Consider the following 18,753-nt stretch of genomic DNA (forward strand, 5'->3'; position numbering starts at 1 on the left):
TTGGTTTGCGTTGCCCCAGGCGTGTCGGGCAGGGTCGCGATTGTGTTGGTGTGTCTAGTAGCAGGCGCGTGCGCAGAATATGATGTCGTCCTTTTTGGCGGACTCCAAGCAGTGAAGGCCTGGCTGGAACTTTTCTTCGAAAACTGAGGGTTGTTGAATGTCTCGATGTGCTGGTGGACTGGAGGAGACGCCGTACCCCGGATGGGAGCGGGGAGGACGCCTCCCGCCAGTGGGAGTTCACAGCTCAGCGACGGCGGACATGGTTTTCGAGAAAAGTTCTGTGTTTGGTATGTTCTGTTAAGGGGGGTAGAATGTTGTTGGTTATTGACTTGGGGGTCTGGTCTGTGAAATTTTGAGAATTGCCTACGGGAAAGAGAGGAAGGAAGGAGGAGACGACGTTCGACTTTGACGCCGAAACTTTTTCCAGGACCCGGTGGGGGTGCGGTGGTCCGTGCATTCGAGTGCGATTTCGAACGAGTGAACAGACAAGCAAGCAAGCAAGCGGGTAAGCCTGGTAGGGCACCGTAGGGGTGGATGGTGCTGCGGCTCCAGTGAGCTTGATGGCGGTACAGTGGCTTGGGTTGGATGGGTTCACTGCCAGATGGCATTTTGGAGGTGGCTCTTTGGCGCTAGGATGTGGTGGGGCAGGGCAGGGGAGGAGCGTCACCGCTACTTGCCGTGGGGCGGGGTGCGTCGTGGACGTCTCATTGGGTGGAAAGGGATAGGGAATGGATTTTTCCCTGCAGCAGATTCGCTGTTCTCACTTTTTTTTTTCTCTCTCGCGCTCGCCGTCCTGCCGAGGGGCACGGGCTCATTCGTACAACGATTTCGAGTGGAGGCAATGATGCTACTGGGCTTGCTGGCCGCTGCAGGCTGCGATGTATTGCAACGCTGGCACATTTCAAGGTGCATGATATACCTATGCAGATGGGCTTGATTAGGAGACGGCATTGGGCTCCGACGTGTCTCTTTCTGTCGATGAATCTCTTGCACTTCGTCCCGCTTACTACTGCTCAGCACATAGAAGGAGGCACACCTTGAGGCTCTTGCTGGCTGACCCCTCGGGATCGCATCTACATGTACATATGATGTACTGGCAGGGGCCGTGACCCAGATTGTGAATGTCATGGTTGGCATGGATCACAGGATCGAGGCTACGATGACGGTCAAGAGGTGGTCTGTGGGCTCATTGCCTGTATTCTACATCATGCAAAATTTCAGACATTTACATTTAATTGTGCATATGTGACACGAGATAGCTTGGAGGAGCTGAAGTGTCAACCTTATCTTCGGCCAGGAGTCATAATTAGTACTGAAATCGGCTTGGTGGCCGCTTTGCCATTGGTGCTGGTTTCTGAGTCACGACAGCCAGTGAGCTGTCTCCCTCCACCCATCTTCCATCGTTGGTTGGGGTGGGTAGAATCGAGCGACTCTCATGACCCTATGGTTCTATTGTCTCTAATAAACCTAGCAGACTCTGAAACGTTCATTTAAACTTGAGATGGAAAGTGTTCTTGACCGCAGGAATGGAAGACTATGCACTGCAGCTTAGGGTCGGGGTTTGTAGCGGATCGCATGGTCTAAACGCCGCTTACAATGTGGAGGCGTTGACCGGCATCGGAGACGTCCGTCGCTCGCTCAGGCCTTCTGTCGAACGCGAGATTATGAATTGAGAGGCGAGAACAACAGATTAACAGATGGGTCGATTGTACGCTCAAGGACTAGATAGACTACACGAGAAGACGAGAAGCGATGTCACGATGCTAGACGATGTAATCAACCGTTGGCGATCTCCTCTTCCTCATCTTCCCACTCGCCGTTCTCCTCGGCCTTCTCGTTGACCTGCATCTCGCCATCACCCTCGAGGCCCTCGCTATCAAACTCGTAGTCATCATAATCTTCCATGTCCTCGTCTTCGTCCTCGTCCTCGTCATCACCCCTGGCCCCGCCATTGGCCTTCTTAGCCGCCTTCTTGCTCTCAATATTGGCCTTTTGCTCCTTGCGCCGGGCCTCTTTGTCAGCTTTCCTCTTCTCCCAACGCTGATCAAGCTCCTGCTCCTCAGCGCGGCTCTTTTGCACGTATTCATGCCACATTGGCTTGCCAGAGCACAGACCCTCCTCCACCTTGGTCAGTCGCAGGCGCATCCTGGGCCCGAGCTCAACAAGCTTAACGGCACGGCGCTCGACGCCCTCGTCGTTGTCTTCTTGGTCCTCGAAATCGTCGGCCGCCGTCGCCGCCGTCGCCGGCTTGGGCTTGCCGGTAGAAAGTTTCTTGGGGTTCCGTTCGAGAACCTCAATCTCGGCGTCTGTGTCGACTTCGCTACCGCTCGTGCCGCCGTCCGTCATGTAGCCGTTCCCGTGATCGCCGCCAATCATGTAATCAGCAATGTCCTCGAGCTTGCCGAGATTAGGCACGCCGCCCTTCTGACGGGGACCGCCCGTCTTGCCGGCCACGAGCTTCTCGGCGGCGTTGAGACGCTTCAGCGGCTTGGACAGACCAGTAGTGCGCGTTGTGATGGCGTAGTGACGGAAGTTAAGAATGAAGCAACCCTCATTATCCGGGTCGATCTCTCGGTTCAATAGGAGGACACGACGGATGGTTTTAAGGGAGGTCGACTGCGGGTTGATGGGGGGAAAAAGGGACTGGAAGACGGTCGTGGCAAGGGATTCGAGGTGCTTGGGAACGGCCGACTTAGAGGTGGCGTTGGGGGCGGAGAAGTTGTTCATGACGAGCTGGCTCAGTTAGCTGGGGTGTGCTGGTGGTGCTCCAGGGCAGAGGAGATGAAAGACTCACCAGAGGCGGTGTGACGGCGTCATTGCCAAAGCCTTTGGGATGCCTCTGCGCGCGCTGAACATCCTTGCAGAGGGAGTACTTTTCGACGCGAAAGTGCATTGTCGGACCGCGCGGCGTAAGGCCGATGCGCAGGTTGGTGTTGCCGCTCTCTGACCTTGAGAAGAGGAGAAAATGGGTGACGCCAAGGGGTCCAGCCATGACGATGTAGTCCTTGAGCTTGTTGGAGCGGCGCTCTTTGAGGCGCGACGCGGTTCCAGGCTCCATGACCTTGCGGACGTCGGCTGCCAACTGGGAGACGCTGGAGCCAACCTCACCGGCACCGATACGGATGACCATGGACTTGGGGTCGCTGATGGTAGCATGACCCGGCGCGGCTGTCTCGGGGTTGTTGGCGCCCAGATGGGTCTTCTTCTTGGTACGGCGACGCGCCATTGTGAGGATTGGCGTGTCGTCAGGCGATCAAATTCGTGTAGAGTGGTCAACAGACGAGCTGTCTGCGGTGAACCCTTTTGCAAGGCTGGTAGAAGGAGAAGGGCGACAGGTCAGAGTTGCAAAAAACTTTCGAGGGGCCTGTTCCGATAAGGACCCATAAAATGCCTTATCGGAAGCTCTTTGCAGGGTTCCCCCATTCATGACCCTTGGAGCCCCGCTGAAAATATTCCAGAGTGCCTTCTAACATTGATCTGCTTGTCGTCTTGGACAACTTTTTGCTTCCCTGCTGGTCATGAGACTTGTTAGGATATAACCACCCAACATGACCGACGCTCACTCACAGAAGCGGCGAAAAATCAAGCACGGCGCGGCGGCTGCTGCTGTTGAGCCTGCTGCTGCCATTTCCAAGCCCGCGCCGACAAAAGAACAATCGCCCGAGCCCGCCCCGCCTACCTCAACGACTGACGAGGCGGCGGCGAACCAAGATGACGCACCAGTAGCCAAGAAGAGCTTCGCGGACCTGGTACGCTCTGACTGATCAGAAGAACAATCAATCGCAACTTGCTAATTCTGGGCCCAGGGTGTCGTCGAATCTCTCGTCGAAGCCACCGAAGCTCTCGGCTACAAGCACCCGACCCCCATCCAGGAGAAGAGCATCCCTCTCGCTCTCGCCGGCCGCGATGTCATTGGCCTCGCGGAGACAGGCTCGGGAAAGACGGCTGCTTTCGCACTGCCTGTACTACAAGCCCTTCTCGAAAAGCCGTCCGGCCTCTTCGCCGTTGTCATGGCCCCGACTCGCGAGCTGGCGGCCCAGATTGCGCAGACCTTCGAGGCCCTCGGCTCCCTGATCAACCTGCGATGCGCCGTCATCGTCGGTGGTCTGGACATGGTGCAGCAGGCCATCGCGCTGGGAAAGAAACCTCATGTTGTCGTTGCGACGCCGGTATGCATCTCTTGGCCGGGTGATCTCTCTCGTTCGTTTCCCATGCTAACGTGACTCAGGGTCGATTGCTGGATCATCTCGAGAAGACTAAGGGGTTTTCTCTTCGTAAGTCTTTCTGCTCTGCAGCTGCAAAGTAATTGTCTGACATGCGATGCAGGCTCGCTCAAGTATCTCGTACTCGATGAAGCGGATCGTGTAGGTTCAATCCCTCTCTACGACCGCCGTCCTCGAATGCTCACTCGTATTCTCAGTTGCTCGACATGGACTTTGGCCCCTCAATCGACAAGATCCTTAAGTTCATTCCTCGTAAGTGGTGTTTTCTCCATCGGTGGTATCTTGTGACTGACCGTAGCTTAGGCGAACGCCACACTTACCTGTTCTCCGCGACAATGAGCTCCAAGGTTGAGTCTCTCCAGCGTGCCAGTCTGAAGGATCCTGCCCGTGTCTCGGTTCAGTCCAATGGATACCAGGTCGTTTCGACGCTGCTGCAGAACTTTCTTTTTATCCCACATGCGCTGAAAGATGTCTACTGCGTTCATCTCATCAACTCCTTCATCGGGCAGACCACGATTGTCTTCCTCCGTACAGTATGTGCTCTGGCCTGTTGCTCAAGGTAGAACCCCGCTAATGACTACAAGGTTCACGACACACAGCGCCTTGCCATCCTTCTTCGAACCCTAGGATTCTCCGCTCTTCCCCTACATGGCCAGCTGTCTCAATCTGCGCGTCTTGGAGCCCTAAATAAGTTCCGCGCTGGCTCTCGCGACATCCTTGTCGCTACTGACGTCGCCGCTCGTGGTCTCGATATTCCCAATGTTGATGTCGTCATCAACTACGACCTTCCTCAGGATAGTAAAACTTATATTCATCGTGTCGGTCGTACCGCTCGTGCTGGCAAGTCGGGTCGCGCGCTCAGTCTCGTCACGCAGTACGATCTCGAGATTTGGCTTCGCATTGAGGCGTCCATGGGGAAGAAGCTTGACGAGTTTCCTACGGAGAAGGAAGAAGTCATGGTGTTCCAGGCACGCGTCGAGGAGGCACAGAGGCACGCGAGGATTGAGATGAAGCACCTAATGGAGAACCGCGGCAAGAAGGGAGCCGTTTTGAAGGGCAAATTTGTTGGTGATTCGAAAAGGAGGCACGATGGCATGGATGCCGACGAGGGCTGAGGGGTGGGGGTAGGGGCTTTTACGGCCTGACTCGGCGTTAGGAGACGGTGTTGGTTGTTTCCTCAATCAAATGATTCGAAGGAAACGATGTGAAGGTCGAACTTCCACATGCTATTTAGCTCCGCATCGATCAGTCAGCCTTTCAGGATCAATCTTGGTCGCGAAATAATGCCTGATACTAAAGAGGCAGCTATAGTAATTCATTCCTTTCATGACCACGATCACCATGATTGTCATGACGAAGGCGCCTGCTCTTTTAGCTCGTCGACTCAACAACAAACACCTGTAAAAAGAACAGGTACGGATTGTACCGTAGGCTGGTACGGGGGCTTTGCTCCAGTGAACAATTTCTGGTCCCTGTGGAAGGCCAATAAGCTATCCGATTTCCTTTTTGCCGCTCGGGCAGACCTACAGGGGTTGTGTGGGCAAACCTCAGCAATCACCGCCGAAGGATTCGATGGCGCCGCTCTAGAACAGACAGGTTTGGGCCCCTTTTCATTAGCTACGCCGTTATTGCCGGTCTGGTTCTAACCAGGGCGCCCATGGTCAGCTTTAAATCCCAGACTTAACCGATGATTGAAATGGTAGCAGATTCAGTCGACTTCCTTCTTTTGATTTTTGATCTTCATTCAGATCGTTTGCCACTCGTTCGCGGCTTTCATAATCGCATCTGCGCTGTCACTTCTACGTTCTTTTCACGACACTCATTCATCATGGTTGCTTCTTACACCAAGCTGGCCATCGCCCTGACTGCAGCTTCAAATGTTGTAGCATTCACCTCGATTAGGATCGCGCCTACTGTCGAGGCAGGCAAGGAGGTCGAGGTCTCCATCGTTAACGACCTCGCGGACTCGGACTCTTTCGACGCTGGCTTCGAGAAGTTCCGTGTCTACCTCGCCACAACGCCTCCTGGCTGGGGCACCGGTCCCGCCTGTTACCTCGTCAACGCCACGGCCATCGACGAAACGAGCGTGAAGGTGACAATACCGCCATCTGTCGTTCCCGATGGCAGCGACGTCATGATCTCCGTCATGGAGTTCAATGAAGACCCGAGTCTCGACGGTCCGTCTGGCTTCCAGTACAGCAACGAATTTACTCTCAACGGTGGCGAAGGCGAATGGAGCAAGCCTGAGCTGGAAGGATTCAACATCGGTGACTCGGACACCATTCCCTGCGAGGCATATGCTTGCGCCAGGGATTGCATGGTTCAGTTTTATCCCGACAATAAGGAGGACGAGTCCGCATACAAGAAGACATACGAGTGCACTGCCGAGTGCCCTGGCGTTGACTACCCTGCATGGGACTCTCTCCCTGGTGCTGATGAGGTGCCTTCGGAAGATGACGGCGATGATGAGGGTGATGACGATGACGATACGGCTTCGATCTCAGCTGCGCCGTCTTCCATCAAAACTTCTGCTGCTACCTCGGGAACGGCAACTCCCAGCTCCGGGGCGGCTACGACGATTCTCACCACAACGGGAGCCGATGAGGCGAGCGCGCCGACAGAGACACCTAGCGCCGCCGGACGTCACACGGCGTCTCTCATGCTGCTGGCTGGAACCATTGGAATGTGCTGTCTTTTTTGATTAGCCCAGATTGGGACACCGCGCCATGTCGGGATCATGCTTTGTGAGCGATTGGCACTCATGCCTTATGCAACAGACTGGCGGACCATGCATCACTCACCACTGTACTTCTTCCTACTACATCGTCACAATCAGCAATGAGGCGTATGACAATTGGAGGCGCTTATCGCTAGGGAACCTGCAGTTCGCCTATCATCCAGCTCACAGTTATCTCATCCTAATTTCCTCTTGAGAGCTGAATCTACCTGACTTACCTTGCAGCACCCCCGACTATCTCGAAAGAAGTCATGCAACAACATCACTCATACTCTGTCCTTCTGAACCTTGCCAGAAATCTACTTCATAGACCAGTAATCTTTTTTGACGGCCAGCACCAGCATGACTCCACGACTAACCTATCCATCATTCATGATTTCTGCGTGGAAAGCATTGGTCAGCACACCATCCATGCCCGCATTTGAGACAAACCGTCCATGGACTACCGCCTGACTGGCAATGGCAGCAGATCCACATACAAGGGGGCCCGAATGGAAAACAAGCTGGGTACGTCGGAAGGCCTCTAGGTCGAGGTTCAGCCATATCGGGCAGGGGCGCACCAGTCAGACACGGCGGGAGGAATTCTTTTCTGGGGCAACTCGGGATTGCAGGAGCCTCCAGAGGAGGTCGACTATCAGGGAGTGGATGTCGGCCATCGGGTCGCACACGTCGAGGCTGGACTACAGTTTGGGCAAACTGCCTGAGAGCCTTGTCTTCAGTGGCTTTTCGAAATTTGGTGATCTCCCGGAGAAGATTGCCCCTCTCTGTGCCAACGTCAGGGGCCGAAGGGGTGCAGTTGGCGCACCACAAATGCCCACAGAGCACGGCCACCTTGGGTTGAACCAAGGCGCTACAGGTGGGATTCAAAGCTTTGTTGGTTCGGCGATTACACTGGCAACAGGTCCAAAGACCTTTCTTTTTCGTACAATCGCCGCATTGTTCGTGTCCGCAGGGAAGCTTGACCGTGGCGCGGCACGTTGGGGGCTTTTCCATCGTGAAGTGCTGTGTGTTATAAGCACGTCGCTGGCATTGGCAGCATGTCCATTTCATTGCGGAGTAGGTGGGCATATTGGCGGAAGGAATTCGTCAGTGTAAAGTTTCAAGGTCGGTTTTTTCTTCTTGCTTGTGGACTGGCTCGATATTTCTCTCGGGGTCTCTTGAGTTTTCCTTTATGAAGTGCATGAGCTTGCAAAGGGGAATGGAAACACATGGTAGATTGCCCAGTATTTAAGGCTTCCGTTCGTTGTGGATAGAGTGAATATCGTAATGCTTGTACCTTTAACAATTCTGCTGTTCCCCTCTCAGTCCCGGTGAATGGAATAGTCTGTTGCTCCCACGAGTACCGCGTGCCGTGTTTGAAAACAACGGAACTGACCCTGATCAATTTCAGCACTCTTAACCCAACGCCGAACGAAGCAACAAAACCCTATTCTCAGCATGCACTTCTGCAGCTGCATGTAAAGATTTATGAAGCTGTTCCGTTATACAATGGGCTGGAAATCACTACGCTTCATGTAAATAAATTCCATGGCCAGCTATTTGTTTTCTTGTCCATGACCCGGTCGACCACCGTTGAGAGTTGTCATACTGATGACTTCAGCACACCACAACTTGTTCCGGTGACTTCTCAGCCATGGTGCGATTATAATTACCGTGAGAATGTTGTTTGATAGGACTCTTATGGTTCTTTGGCTTATTTCGCTGCCAGAAGAAAAGAAAAGGGCGCTGTGTGGCAGCAACTGCCCAACATAATTTGCGATTGGACTGAATGGGAAAGGAGGGAAGACATCCCTGAGCTGCTATTCTGATTTCTTCGAGGCAATACACTCAATCTAGCAATGACCAATCGCTATGTTGTGTCCTTCCAGTATCCCGACTTCCTATGATCGTCATGCTGCTTCGTCTTCAATTTCCAAGTCTCCCACGCGGAACCTTTGTCCTTTCATATCTGCATAATCATTGTGATTGTGATAATTTTTCACTCTCTCTCTAACATATTGGAGACCTGTGACTGGTGCACTGACTTTGTAGTCATCCTCAATTAAACCCAGCCTCTTCAACAGTGGCGATGGTGCTGGTTTAATGTCAACGTCGTCTCCCGGGCGTACGAAGTAGAAAAGACCTTGGCGATGGAGATGCGCCTGGTCTTCAGGCGGACGAATGACCCGATGTGTTGTTGATTTGAGGTATCCGGCAGACCAGAAGTCGAGCGTGTCGCCGACATTGCATACTATGCCGTTGTCAACAGGCGGCACATATCGCCATTCACCAGATGCGGTCTTGATTTGTAGGCCCGCAACGTCCTGACTCCATAAAAGTGTCAAAGAGCCAAAGTCAGTGTGGGCTCGCGACCAGGTGTTCTGAACACGGACATCATCTTCAAGGGGCCGAGGATGATAAGTCATGTACCGCAAATGGTCTTCACTGGGCGATTCGTAAGCATGGCGGGAAGAGAAATAATCCTCGGGCAACTCAAGGATGATCGAAAAGAGAGTCAAGACCTTGCTGGCCAAGTCGAGAGACTTCTGAGTCTGGATGTCAATGGTGAACCTTAAACTTTTGTGGCAGAACTTACCCTCGAAAAGCTCTCAATCTCGGGTTTGAACGGATGGAAGAATGGGTGTAATGGTTCTTTGGCATATTTTGTGATGAACTTGGCTATGTTCACAGATTCGACATTGTCTAGGATGTCGGTTCCCATGATTGTCTTTTCGTGTGCAGCACGCCAACCAAAGTAGTTGCCTTGCGAAAAGTCACACCGGTATTGAGGTTGTCCTTTATCGACTGTTTCAAGGCCGAAAAAGTTCTTACCAATGTCGTATTGCCTTTGAACCTCCTCTGGGCTGAAGCCTGTGTTAATTAAGCTGAAGAATCCTGTTGAATGGACCTACTCTGTCAGTAACAACTCGAAGGAGATATGAAATGGCTGCTCACAGCGTCTCGCAGTTCCTCCGCGAGTTGTTGTTTGCCGCCAAGCAGGCCGAACTTCTGCAAATCGATGGTCTTGATATCAGCCCAGGGCAGTTCAATCTTTGTCTTTTCTGGTCGTTTCCATTCCGGAAGGCCAAGAGTACCATTTGAGTTGACAGGCGAGGACATATCGAGGAATTTTGCACAAGATGAGGAGTATGTAGAAGGGTTTAAAGGTTCGACTTGCAGTGCGCGTCTTCTTGGTCGAATATTATAATGTATCTTTTCAGCATCGGGCTCACCCCGCATGTTATACCACGACCCCGAGCATGACGATGATGGCAAGCGGCAGCCCAGGCGAGCGGGATCGGCTGGGCACGCCATTCATCTCCAACATGACGATCGATTGCGGTTCCCCGCACCAGACCACCTTTTTTGACAGCACCTCAGAAAATACACCAAACCCTATATTCAAGACCAGGCACCTGAAATACGTATTTCAATGGACCGACTTATAAGGCTTTGACAGTTCTGAGGCTGGATAGATGGTCCACAGGGATGATTCTAATGCGAGAACTTCTTGCGAACTACGATTGGCTTCCACAGCGAGTGGCCTTCGAAGGTGCTTCTTAAGTAAGGTGTTACACTGTGCATGCCACAAACACCACTACGGCAGACAGTCATTTTGGTGGACAGTACAGGGAGATCACCTAGCGCCCAACACTACCCAGGGAAAGAATCGCTATGTAGACCACGGTGAGTTGGAAACTGATTCTTTAGGTGGGGTCTCTGACAGCGGAATTGGAAGATGGTTTGATTGCCAAGACGAAGTTCCCAACATTGTTAACCACTGAGCAGCAATTATGACTTCTGCCAGGTTCTAGAAATGCAAATGGCCCCACTGTAAGTCGCCCCAATCAGTGTCGTAGTGGTGATGTCTCATCATTGAAAAGTCAGCGTAACTCCGACAACAAAGGTTGAACACCATGACTGTTTAACCATATCCATCCCAATCCTTCTGATATATCTCAACTCCAGATATGTTTTCTGCTATCAGTACTCATCTTTACATATTTTCAGACCCAACAAAGCTGGATGACGATTGGAGATGACGTGGGCGTCAACGAGCTCTTTCCACTGTTAGCCGGTGTTTCTTCATTTACTGGCAACGGCAGGCCGCTATTGAGAGAAGCCCAACAAAAGGTTTATAGGAGGCTGCTTTTATGGTAAGCTTTCGTGTATCTGATCACGAGAATTCACTTCAACAACATGAGCAATGCAGCTATAATCAACTTGAAGTAAGAAACTGGCACGCGGAAACAGCTGGGTGACGTGTCAAGCTTGCGGTGGGCCTGGGTACTTAGAATATTTTACTTCTCTTACCTGCTTTTTGAACCAGTTGCGATGCTGGCACTCAAAGCAATTATACCCTTCCATCTGGTTGAGATGAATTGTGGTCACCCGGGCACATCTTTCTCAGTTTCCCAAGTCCCAACGACGAAGATACTGGCTACCATCAATATTTTAAGGGTATCATGTTGATTTGTCAGAGCGCATCACAAAAGTACTCTGGCATTCTGGCTCGTCGGTTCTTCCTAGGACTTGCAGAGGCAGGCTTCTACCCAGGAGTGCGGCAAGTTCAGTCCCATAACATACGGTTTTACGCTGTCCAGAGGGCTTGGAAAGATACCATCTAAGTTTCTGGTACCCAGCGCATGATTTGCCGTTGCGGATCGTAAGCTGAGTAAAGTCTGGTGATTGAATTGTTTGTGTTGACGCCGCAGTAAACATTCCCCTATGTTTGCGGCATGTTCTCTCGCACTGTCAGCAGCCTTTTGGGCACATCAAATGCAATTTGGTTGCGTATAAACGGCTAATCTCCCTGCAGCGTACGGCATATCCTTCATGAACGGCATCGGTGGGCTTGCTGGTTGGCGGTGGGTAAATATTCGAGGGCACGCGCTTCCGTCGCAACCTTTTGACTCACACACAACAACTCTTTATCTTGGAGGGTGTCCCAGCCATACTTCGTGGAATCCATACCCCTTTCCGCCTGCCAAACTGTTCGTCTCGGTATTTCGGCACCTCGTTGTTCGACTATACTGACGGACCATAGACCTAGAGACCGTGGCTTGTCTAGATGAAGACGAGCGGGCAGCCAACTTGCCCAACCTGCCAGAGCAGGCGCCATCGCTGAGAGAGAAATCACTCAACATGGAGCAGATAAATGAGCTTCTCAGGGACCCCACGTTCGTGCCGTTCCTGATGATCTGGATCACCCACGCTATGGGCGGCTGGGGCATCTCATTCGTATTGCCGACCGTGATTGAAGAACTGAGCCTCTCCAACACAGCCGTTTCGCAAGTCACGACCATGGTAGTTTGTTGTGTATCCGCGTCTGTGTTGTCGAGCGCTTCGCTCATGCTGCAGGTGATCAACCTCCTTTCACTCTCGTCTCCATCATTCTGATGTCGCTGGCGTATCTCAATCATCGTAGGAAGCCGAGTCCGCGGATGGCTGGACTCAGCGTCGAAATGACGCAGATAGTATGCTATATTCTCCTCGTCACGGTTTTGCATCTAGTGGTTTAAAGTACGTCTTTGTCATAGTCGCAACGGCGGCGTCGCAAAGCTTTTCCCCGATAATTTGGCCAGGTATGAACTGAACCCTTTGAACCCCCCGTTGTCCCGTCCGCCTCGCGCTCTCTGTAGCCATGTGACTGGGGCTATGCGCCGATGACTCGGCCAAGCTCCGAAAGTGTAATGACCTGGCTGATCGACGCACACATAGCGGATCCGCGCAGCGAGGGGCACAACATCGGCCGGCTTGGCGATCGGCATTACCAACGTGAGTAGAAGACATATGACCCTGAAAATTCTCGCGGGTCAATTGACGTGCAGAACGGGCTGACGTACGCAGGCGTCCTGTCAACTGATGGGTATCGTCGTAAGGTCCGCTGCCCTGAGGCCGGACATCTGACAGAGCTGGAGCCATGAATTGGGTGACCTGGACGCACTAGGCCACCCTGCATGGTGTGCTATACCATTGCCCGAAACAGGGGCCTCAAATTCACCAGCCCAAATTTGGACCGACATACCGGGCCAGCTTCTCCACCTCAAAAGGTCTTTTGTGTGGCACTGTAGCGGCCGTCGGGATGTCCTGTTTCTTCGTCGTGCAAGGAGACCAGAGGGGGGCTTCGGTGGCCGCGGCTTCCACCGGTATTGACGAGCCGGGCAGTGACGGATAGGAGACGAACACGGTTTTGGCGTCGTGCCTCGAAGCCAATGACACACTTGGGAAAGTCCTAGATAATTCTGTAGCACGTTTCAACGAGTACGTAAAGTTGCAGGTGGGCCCGGAAACGAAAGAAAATCGGTGCATCCTAGGGGTTCAAGTGCACTCTTCAGAGGAAGTGAAAGTAGAGATTTTACGACATGCACTCTCAGGCGCAGTACGGGAAGGGGGTCCAGGTTTGTTTTCGACACCCCAGCAGAACAGAGCTCTTGGCACGACCATGACGATGTTGTTGATGCCCTCAAGCTTGGCAATTCAGTAAGTTTGTCACGCATTATTTCACCACTGCGTTGTGAGGAGTTGCTTTTTCAGGTTGGATGGCGAACAGAGCCTAAGTAACCGTACACGCTGGGCATGAGAGACATGCTCACTGATTACACTTCCAAGCGAGACCAGCGGGGAACGTGTCGACAGGGCTGAGGTGGTCGGGCCAATTGAGTCTGTTTAGTGGGGTCGCTTGGACGCGGTGGCCGGTTCGCAGTTCCTGGAATTGGAATGATAGTGTTCGGTCCAGGTGCTCCTCGACCATGATGATTGCAGGGCCCAAGCTCGCCCGGCAGCTGTCTAACGAGAACAAGACCAACATAGCATGAGCAGTGGGACAATGGAGCATGCCGGCGGTGATAAAACTCTACTGGAGCCGAGACGAAACGGACTCGTGGTTCTTCCTCGTCGTGAGTCATCCCTGTCGACATAGTGTGGTCTTCCGGCCGGCTTGGCTCTCCCGAACCCACTGAATTCGCAGCTCTAGAACGGTCGCTGGATCTCGTCGAAAATTTTCACCCTGTTTTTCTGGGAGAGTCTTATGCGTTCAAGGCTGTTGCCGGCGAAAAATAGTGCTTGTATGACAAACGAGGATTCTAGGTCCAAGTCCACGTCACCTTCCAAGACCGTTTGCCCGTGCGAGTGCTGTGACCCCCAATAACTCAGACGACAATGGGCAAAGTGGCTGTTTCGGCGGTCACTTGTAGTGGCCATGTTACGACTGGCGCAGCCGGATGTCGGCTGATAACGACCTTGGCAAGGCCACTGCAGTGCTCTGGGCGCCATGTGATTGATTGACACGTCGTTCCTGGGGCCTAGCGCCTGTCTGCCACCACTCACGGACAGCTACGGTCGGGAAATCAGGGTGCATTCAGTGCATCAGGAATAGAGCATGCGACACGAGAGAGAGCTAGAAGATACCACGAAAACTACCAGTGTGTCGCGTACCGATCTAACCTGGGCATGTAGCTGGCAAACGTCCTGTAGGAAACCCGATTGCTCTACGTGCCCGGAAAGCTACATGTACAGTTCCCGGATGTTAAGTTAAGCCGCGCCGGGACCTGGGCTGAGTACCTGCGGGGTGACGTAGGTAAGTATCTGCAAAAGCACGGTAGGTAACCCAGAGCATTCCAGTGCCTGCCCCTCAGCTGCAGTCGACCCACCTAGGTATCTTGAACCCCTGATGGTGGGCTGGTGGGTTTGCCAGCCCCTCCACACCTATTACCCTGGTCACCATCACCTTCATTGTGCATTGGCTGCTTGGAGCTTGGATGTCCCTCTCAAGCTACAACGCTTCCAATCGCCGTCTCCGTCCCGCAGCTGGACCCCTCCATCCCGCAGCTGCCATTTCTGCGTTTGAGCGAAAGAAAATTATTCGTTGGTCCAAGTACCGTGTCGGGACCTTACCTCGCCCCTCTCCTCTCCGGGAGGCCGCCAGCTCCATCATCCATCGTGGCATCAGAGCAAGTGTGACCTCACATTCGCGCCACTACTGCTACCGTCACGAAGCGCCTCACCCTGCCGAGTACCTCATTAGACCACTGTTTCGCGCAGAAACCGGAATACTTGACGATCTACCACGAAAAATCACATCCGCCGTGCTTTGGGCCCTCGATTCCAATTCTCATTGTCAGCGCTCACCCTTGACGTGTTGGCCTTGAACCTCGTTTCGTCCATCTACTCTAACCGCCACCTCAAGCGAAAAGATCAACCGTACCCACCACCATAGCATGCCCTGCCCAACAACGAAGAACGCTTAGGCACGAGTGACGACTTTCCCCCGAATACATCATTACTGGCGCGAAAGGTCTCTCATCACCCTTACCCGCTTTGCCCTGCCCTACCTTTTGAACCCCCCCCGCCCCCGCATCATCCACATCTACACTACAGCTCGGTCCTGGCTGAGAGCTACCGCTACCCCTCTTCTACCTTACTTTAATCCTTATTTTCCTTCTCCTCCCATCACCATCGAGCTTCCAGTCCGACTTGACAACGGCTACCGCTTTCCTCTCCCGCCCATACACCACCGCCACACAACCTCCAATACGACCACCAAGCCCCATCATCGCCATGCCGCCCAGTCAGCAAATGAAGGCCTGGCAGTTGTCCTCGCCTGGCCACTTCGAGAAGAACCTGAAGCTCCACGATGATCTCCCCCGCCTCCCCATTGGTCTCGAGACCGACCAGCTCTTCATTCAGGTCCTCAGTGCTGGTATCAACCCTGCAGATTACAAGGTCCCCGAACTCGGAGTCTTTGCGCACGCCATGGTTGAGTTCCCCAAGACTGCAGGCATGGACTTCTGCGGTCGTGTTGTTGCCGTGGGCAAGACGATCGGCGACATCCGTCCCAGTGATTTGGTTCTGGGACGCCTTGAGCCGTCCGGCTCCGAGGGCTCTCTCGCCGAGTTTATCGTCGCATCATACGAGGATGTGGCCAAGGTCCCCACCAGCGTCGACATTGACGTCGCTGCTGGAGCCCCCACGGCTGCCTTGACAGCCTATCAGACCATTTGTCCTCATGTAAAGAAGGGCGACAAGATCTTCATCAACGGCGGCTCCGGTGGCACAGGAACATTTGGTATCCAGATTGCCAAAGCTCTCGGCTGTTTCGTCACCGTCTCCTGCTCCGCCGACAAGGCAGCGCTCTGCAAAGAGCTTGGTGCCGACGAGACTATCGATTACACCTCATGCGACGTTACCCAAATCCTTAAGGAACGCGGCCAAGTTTACAAGCTTTGCGTCGACAATGTCGGCAACTCTCCCGCCGACCTTTACACCGAGTCCGATACTTTCCTTGTCTCCAAGGGCCAGTATGTTCATGTTGGCGGTGCCATGACTCTGGACGGCGCGCGTCGACTCTCCCAGTCCCTGCTCTTACCAAAGTTCCTTGGCGGCGGCAAGCGCAAGTTCCAAACTTTCCTCGTCAAGAATGACCACGACGACCTTCAGCAGATCTCCGACTGGATAGCTCAAGGCAAGTTGAAGACCATCATTGACTCTACTTTTGAGTTTGATGAAGTCCCCAAAGCCTACCTCAAGCTCAAGGGCGAGCACGGCCAGACGCCATTTGGCAAGATTGTCGTTCACGTTGTGCCCAAACCTTGATCTTTTACAACTATCGGAGTGAGTTGTTACATGCACATATAAGCGACGGCGGCGGCGATAGCACTAGCACCAGTAGCTGCGAGATAGCCTTGATTTCTTCACGATGATTGGGTTTCCTATGTTGTCCGTCTTATGACGTTAATTCCCTTGACGAATGGCGCGGGGTCAAACTTCGCATACCCCTCTTCGATTATCATTAAGTATTGCTTGATTTGATTATAGCAATACACCTTGAGCTCTTTGATGGCGACTTCCTTTGCATCTCAATTCGATTACTGTTGCCCGTCCCTCTGATATGCACATACTTTGAGTTCAACCATACAGGAGCGGAGGCTGGAGTAAACATACTCGTGTAGCAGGGCTCGAGGATACTACAACGCCGTCACATAGTTGAGCCTCTCAGTAGCTCTGAGGAACCACTCTCGGCGCCTTCAAGTGAGAGAGACACATGGCTTCCGCATAGCTGTCACCTTGCAAATCTTTGCCCTGGCATGCTAACGCGGCGTTGTTTGACTGGTGTTGCTTTACGGGCTGCTTCATGTTAGAGCGAGGGCCAAGAATTTCGTAGTTGTGCGAGTGCACCAAGTTGAGGATTACAGCGTCAAGTCATGACATTTGTCATACATGCAACTGGGGATCACGAAGTGTAGAGACAAAGCGTGGAGATAGAAAACGCTGGTAATTCGTGGGTATCATCGTAAAAAAGAAACACATCCTGCAACCTTAGCAAGCTACGTCCTTGGTGGTGAAGACATACTCATACAACCCGCCACCGCTCATAATCCATTGCCTCGTCGGAGAGCTTCGATTTGAGAAGCTGCAACACCCATTGAGCATCGTCAGTGCGCCCAATTTCAGTTAAATGCTTCGCCGTATCCATGCCCATTGATGTTATGCGCGCAACAAATCGCTGAACGTTTGGAGCCCGTTTCGCTCCTACAATGCTCGGTTGAGGCGGCACAACAAGCTTGTCCGTTTTGAAGAAGTGTAGTGCGCGCTCAAAGCTTGGGTGAGTGGGGTGATGTAGGTCGAGATGCGCACGATCGATGGACATCGGATGGGGTAGTGCCGGTTCAAGGGCAACGTAGTTGTCGAATAGTGCTTCGGAAGGCCGTGGCCTGTTCCAGGCTTCGACTGTTGAGTACCAAGAGAGTGACCGCCAAGCATGGCTTAGAAGCTGCGGCAAGTTCTTGTCCGATTTCCACCTGTCGTTGACCCTCAGGATGGTCGCATAAGCACTGTTCAGATTCCTGTCATCGGAGCCGTTGGCCTTTGTCTTGATGAGACTTGTTAGAATGAAACTGAGGTGTGTGCCGCGAGGGTCCTCTGGTATTGACGGTCCGTCCTGCCTCGCCAAGCGATCTGCCCATGCCCACACAACGGCCTCGTGACCTTCCGCAACGAGGAATCGCATGAGAGCCTTGAGGAAACTCGCGTCCCCCAGAAACGCACCATCTCGCTCCTCGCCGGAAGACCGTAACCAATCAAGAACTCGTAGACCAGCTGCCGATTCCATAATGGCACCTTGTATGGACAATGGACTTGACTGAAGAACCTGGTGATGCTTGGCCATAAGGCACCCTGTTGCCGCCTTCCGATTCATCATGCCTCGCGCGACAGCCTTGTCAAAGATTTCCATCGGATCCTTTTGTAATGCGTCTGCGCGGGGGGTTGTGCGGATGCCCTTTTTGAACAGCGGATTCGAGAGGATGGCGCGGAGATGTTGGTCGGTGGGTCTGTGATGTTGATGAATGCCGGACTGCTCAGATACTGTTGGACTAGATAATTTGTTGGGCGACGACGTGGGTTCATCGGGACCCCAGCCATGTTCGCGATCGAGATTCGATCGAAAGGACGTCTTGAGTGCATTGAGGAGCTTCTGAGATTCGGTACGAGAAAGAGGTAGAGGTTGGTGAATGGAAGGGAATACGCCCTTCAGGGAGGAAAGCGATTTTGTCGTGTTGAACATGGCCGCAACCAGATGCCTCCGTGCCCAGGATGGCTACCTTGGCTAGATGTAGAAAGGATCGAATCGGTAGATACTGGTTCTCCGTTACGATATCGTTGATTGGGTTGGGAGCAAGTTAGCGAGAAGGTCGTGCCCAATGAGGACCACAAGTCGGAGACCCTTCGTCGTTAAGAATGGCAACAGGTGGAATGGGCGAAAGTATGGCTTGATGGCATCACGTCAGACAGGGGACTGGTGGTTCACCACGAGGC

General features: G+C 53.0%; 6 protein-coding genes across 6 annotated transcripts; 3 read left to right on the top strand and 3 right to left on the bottom strand.

Annotated features, from left to right (window-relative positions):
* Positions 1 to 1,776: 1,776 nt before the first annotated feature.
* D7B24_004177 (uncharacterized protein) lies at positions 1,777 to 3,226 on the bottom strand (the record flags this gene model as incomplete). Its single annotated transcript, XM_028638350.1, has 2 exons — positions 1,777 to 2,733; positions 2,795 to 3,226. The coding sequence occupies 2 exons, from the start codon at positions 3,224 to 3,226 to the stop codon at positions 1,777 to 1,779; spliced, it is 1,389 nt and encodes a 462-aa protein (XP_028496970.1).
* A 322-nt stretch (positions 3,227 to 3,548) lies between these two features.
* Positions 3,549 to 5,338, top strand: RRP3 (ribosomal RNA processing protein; the record flags this gene model as incomplete). The annotated part of the gene is made up of 7 exons (XM_028638351.1): positions 3,549 to 3,749; positions 3,807 to 4,169; positions 4,229 to 4,274; positions 4,327 to 4,364; positions 4,421 to 4,475; positions 4,527 to 4,756; positions 4,808 to 5,338. The coding sequence occupies 7 exons, from the start codon at positions 3,549 to 3,551 to the stop codon at positions 5,336 to 5,338; spliced, it is 1,464 nt and encodes a 487-aa protein (XP_028496971.1).
* A 713-nt stretch (positions 5,339 to 6,051) lies between these two features.
* Positions 6,052 to 6,924, top strand: D7B24_004179 (uncharacterized protein; the record flags this gene model as incomplete). Its single annotated transcript, XM_028638352.1, has 1 exon — positions 6,052 to 6,924. The coding sequence occupies one exon, from the start codon at positions 6,052 to 6,054 to the stop codon at positions 6,922 to 6,924; it is 873 nt and encodes a 290-aa protein (XP_028496972.1).
* A 1,925-nt stretch (positions 6,925 to 8,849) lies between these two features.
* Positions 8,850 to 10,059, bottom strand: D7B24_004180 (uncharacterized protein; the record flags this gene model as incomplete). The annotated part of the gene is made up of 3 exons (XM_028638353.1): positions 8,850 to 9,485; positions 9,536 to 9,847; positions 9,895 to 10,059. The coding sequence occupies 3 exons, from the start codon at positions 10,057 to 10,059 to the stop codon at positions 8,850 to 8,852; spliced, it is 1,113 nt and encodes a 370-aa protein (XP_028496973.1).
* A 5,439-nt stretch (positions 10,060 to 15,498) lies between these two features.
* D7B24_004181 (uncharacterized protein) lies at positions 15,499 to 16,533 on the top strand (the record flags this gene model as incomplete). The annotated part of the gene is made up of 1 exon (XM_028638354.1): positions 15,499 to 16,533. The coding sequence occupies one exon, from the start codon at positions 15,499 to 15,501 to the stop codon at positions 16,531 to 16,533; it is 1,035 nt and encodes a 344-aa protein (XP_028496974.1).
* A 757-nt stretch (positions 16,534 to 17,290) lies between these two features.
* Positions 17,291 to 18,502, bottom strand: D7B24_004182 (uncharacterized protein; the record flags this gene model as incomplete). Its single annotated transcript, XM_028638355.1, has 1 exon — positions 17,291 to 18,502. One exon carries the CDS (start codon positions 18,500 to 18,502, stop codon positions 17,291 to 17,293), a length of 1,212 nt encoding a protein of 403 aa, XP_028496975.1.
* Positions 18,503 to 18,753: the final 251 nt, after the last annotated feature.

Source organism: Verticillium nonalfalfae (genome assembly GCF_003724135.2).
Source record: "Verticillium nonalfalfae strain VnAa140/NRRL 66861 chromosome Unknown scaffold_23, whole genome shotgun sequence".
NCBI classification, from domain to species: Eukaryota; Fungi; Ascomycota; class Sordariomycetes; order Glomerellales; family Plectosphaerellaceae; genus Verticillium; species Verticillium nonalfalfae.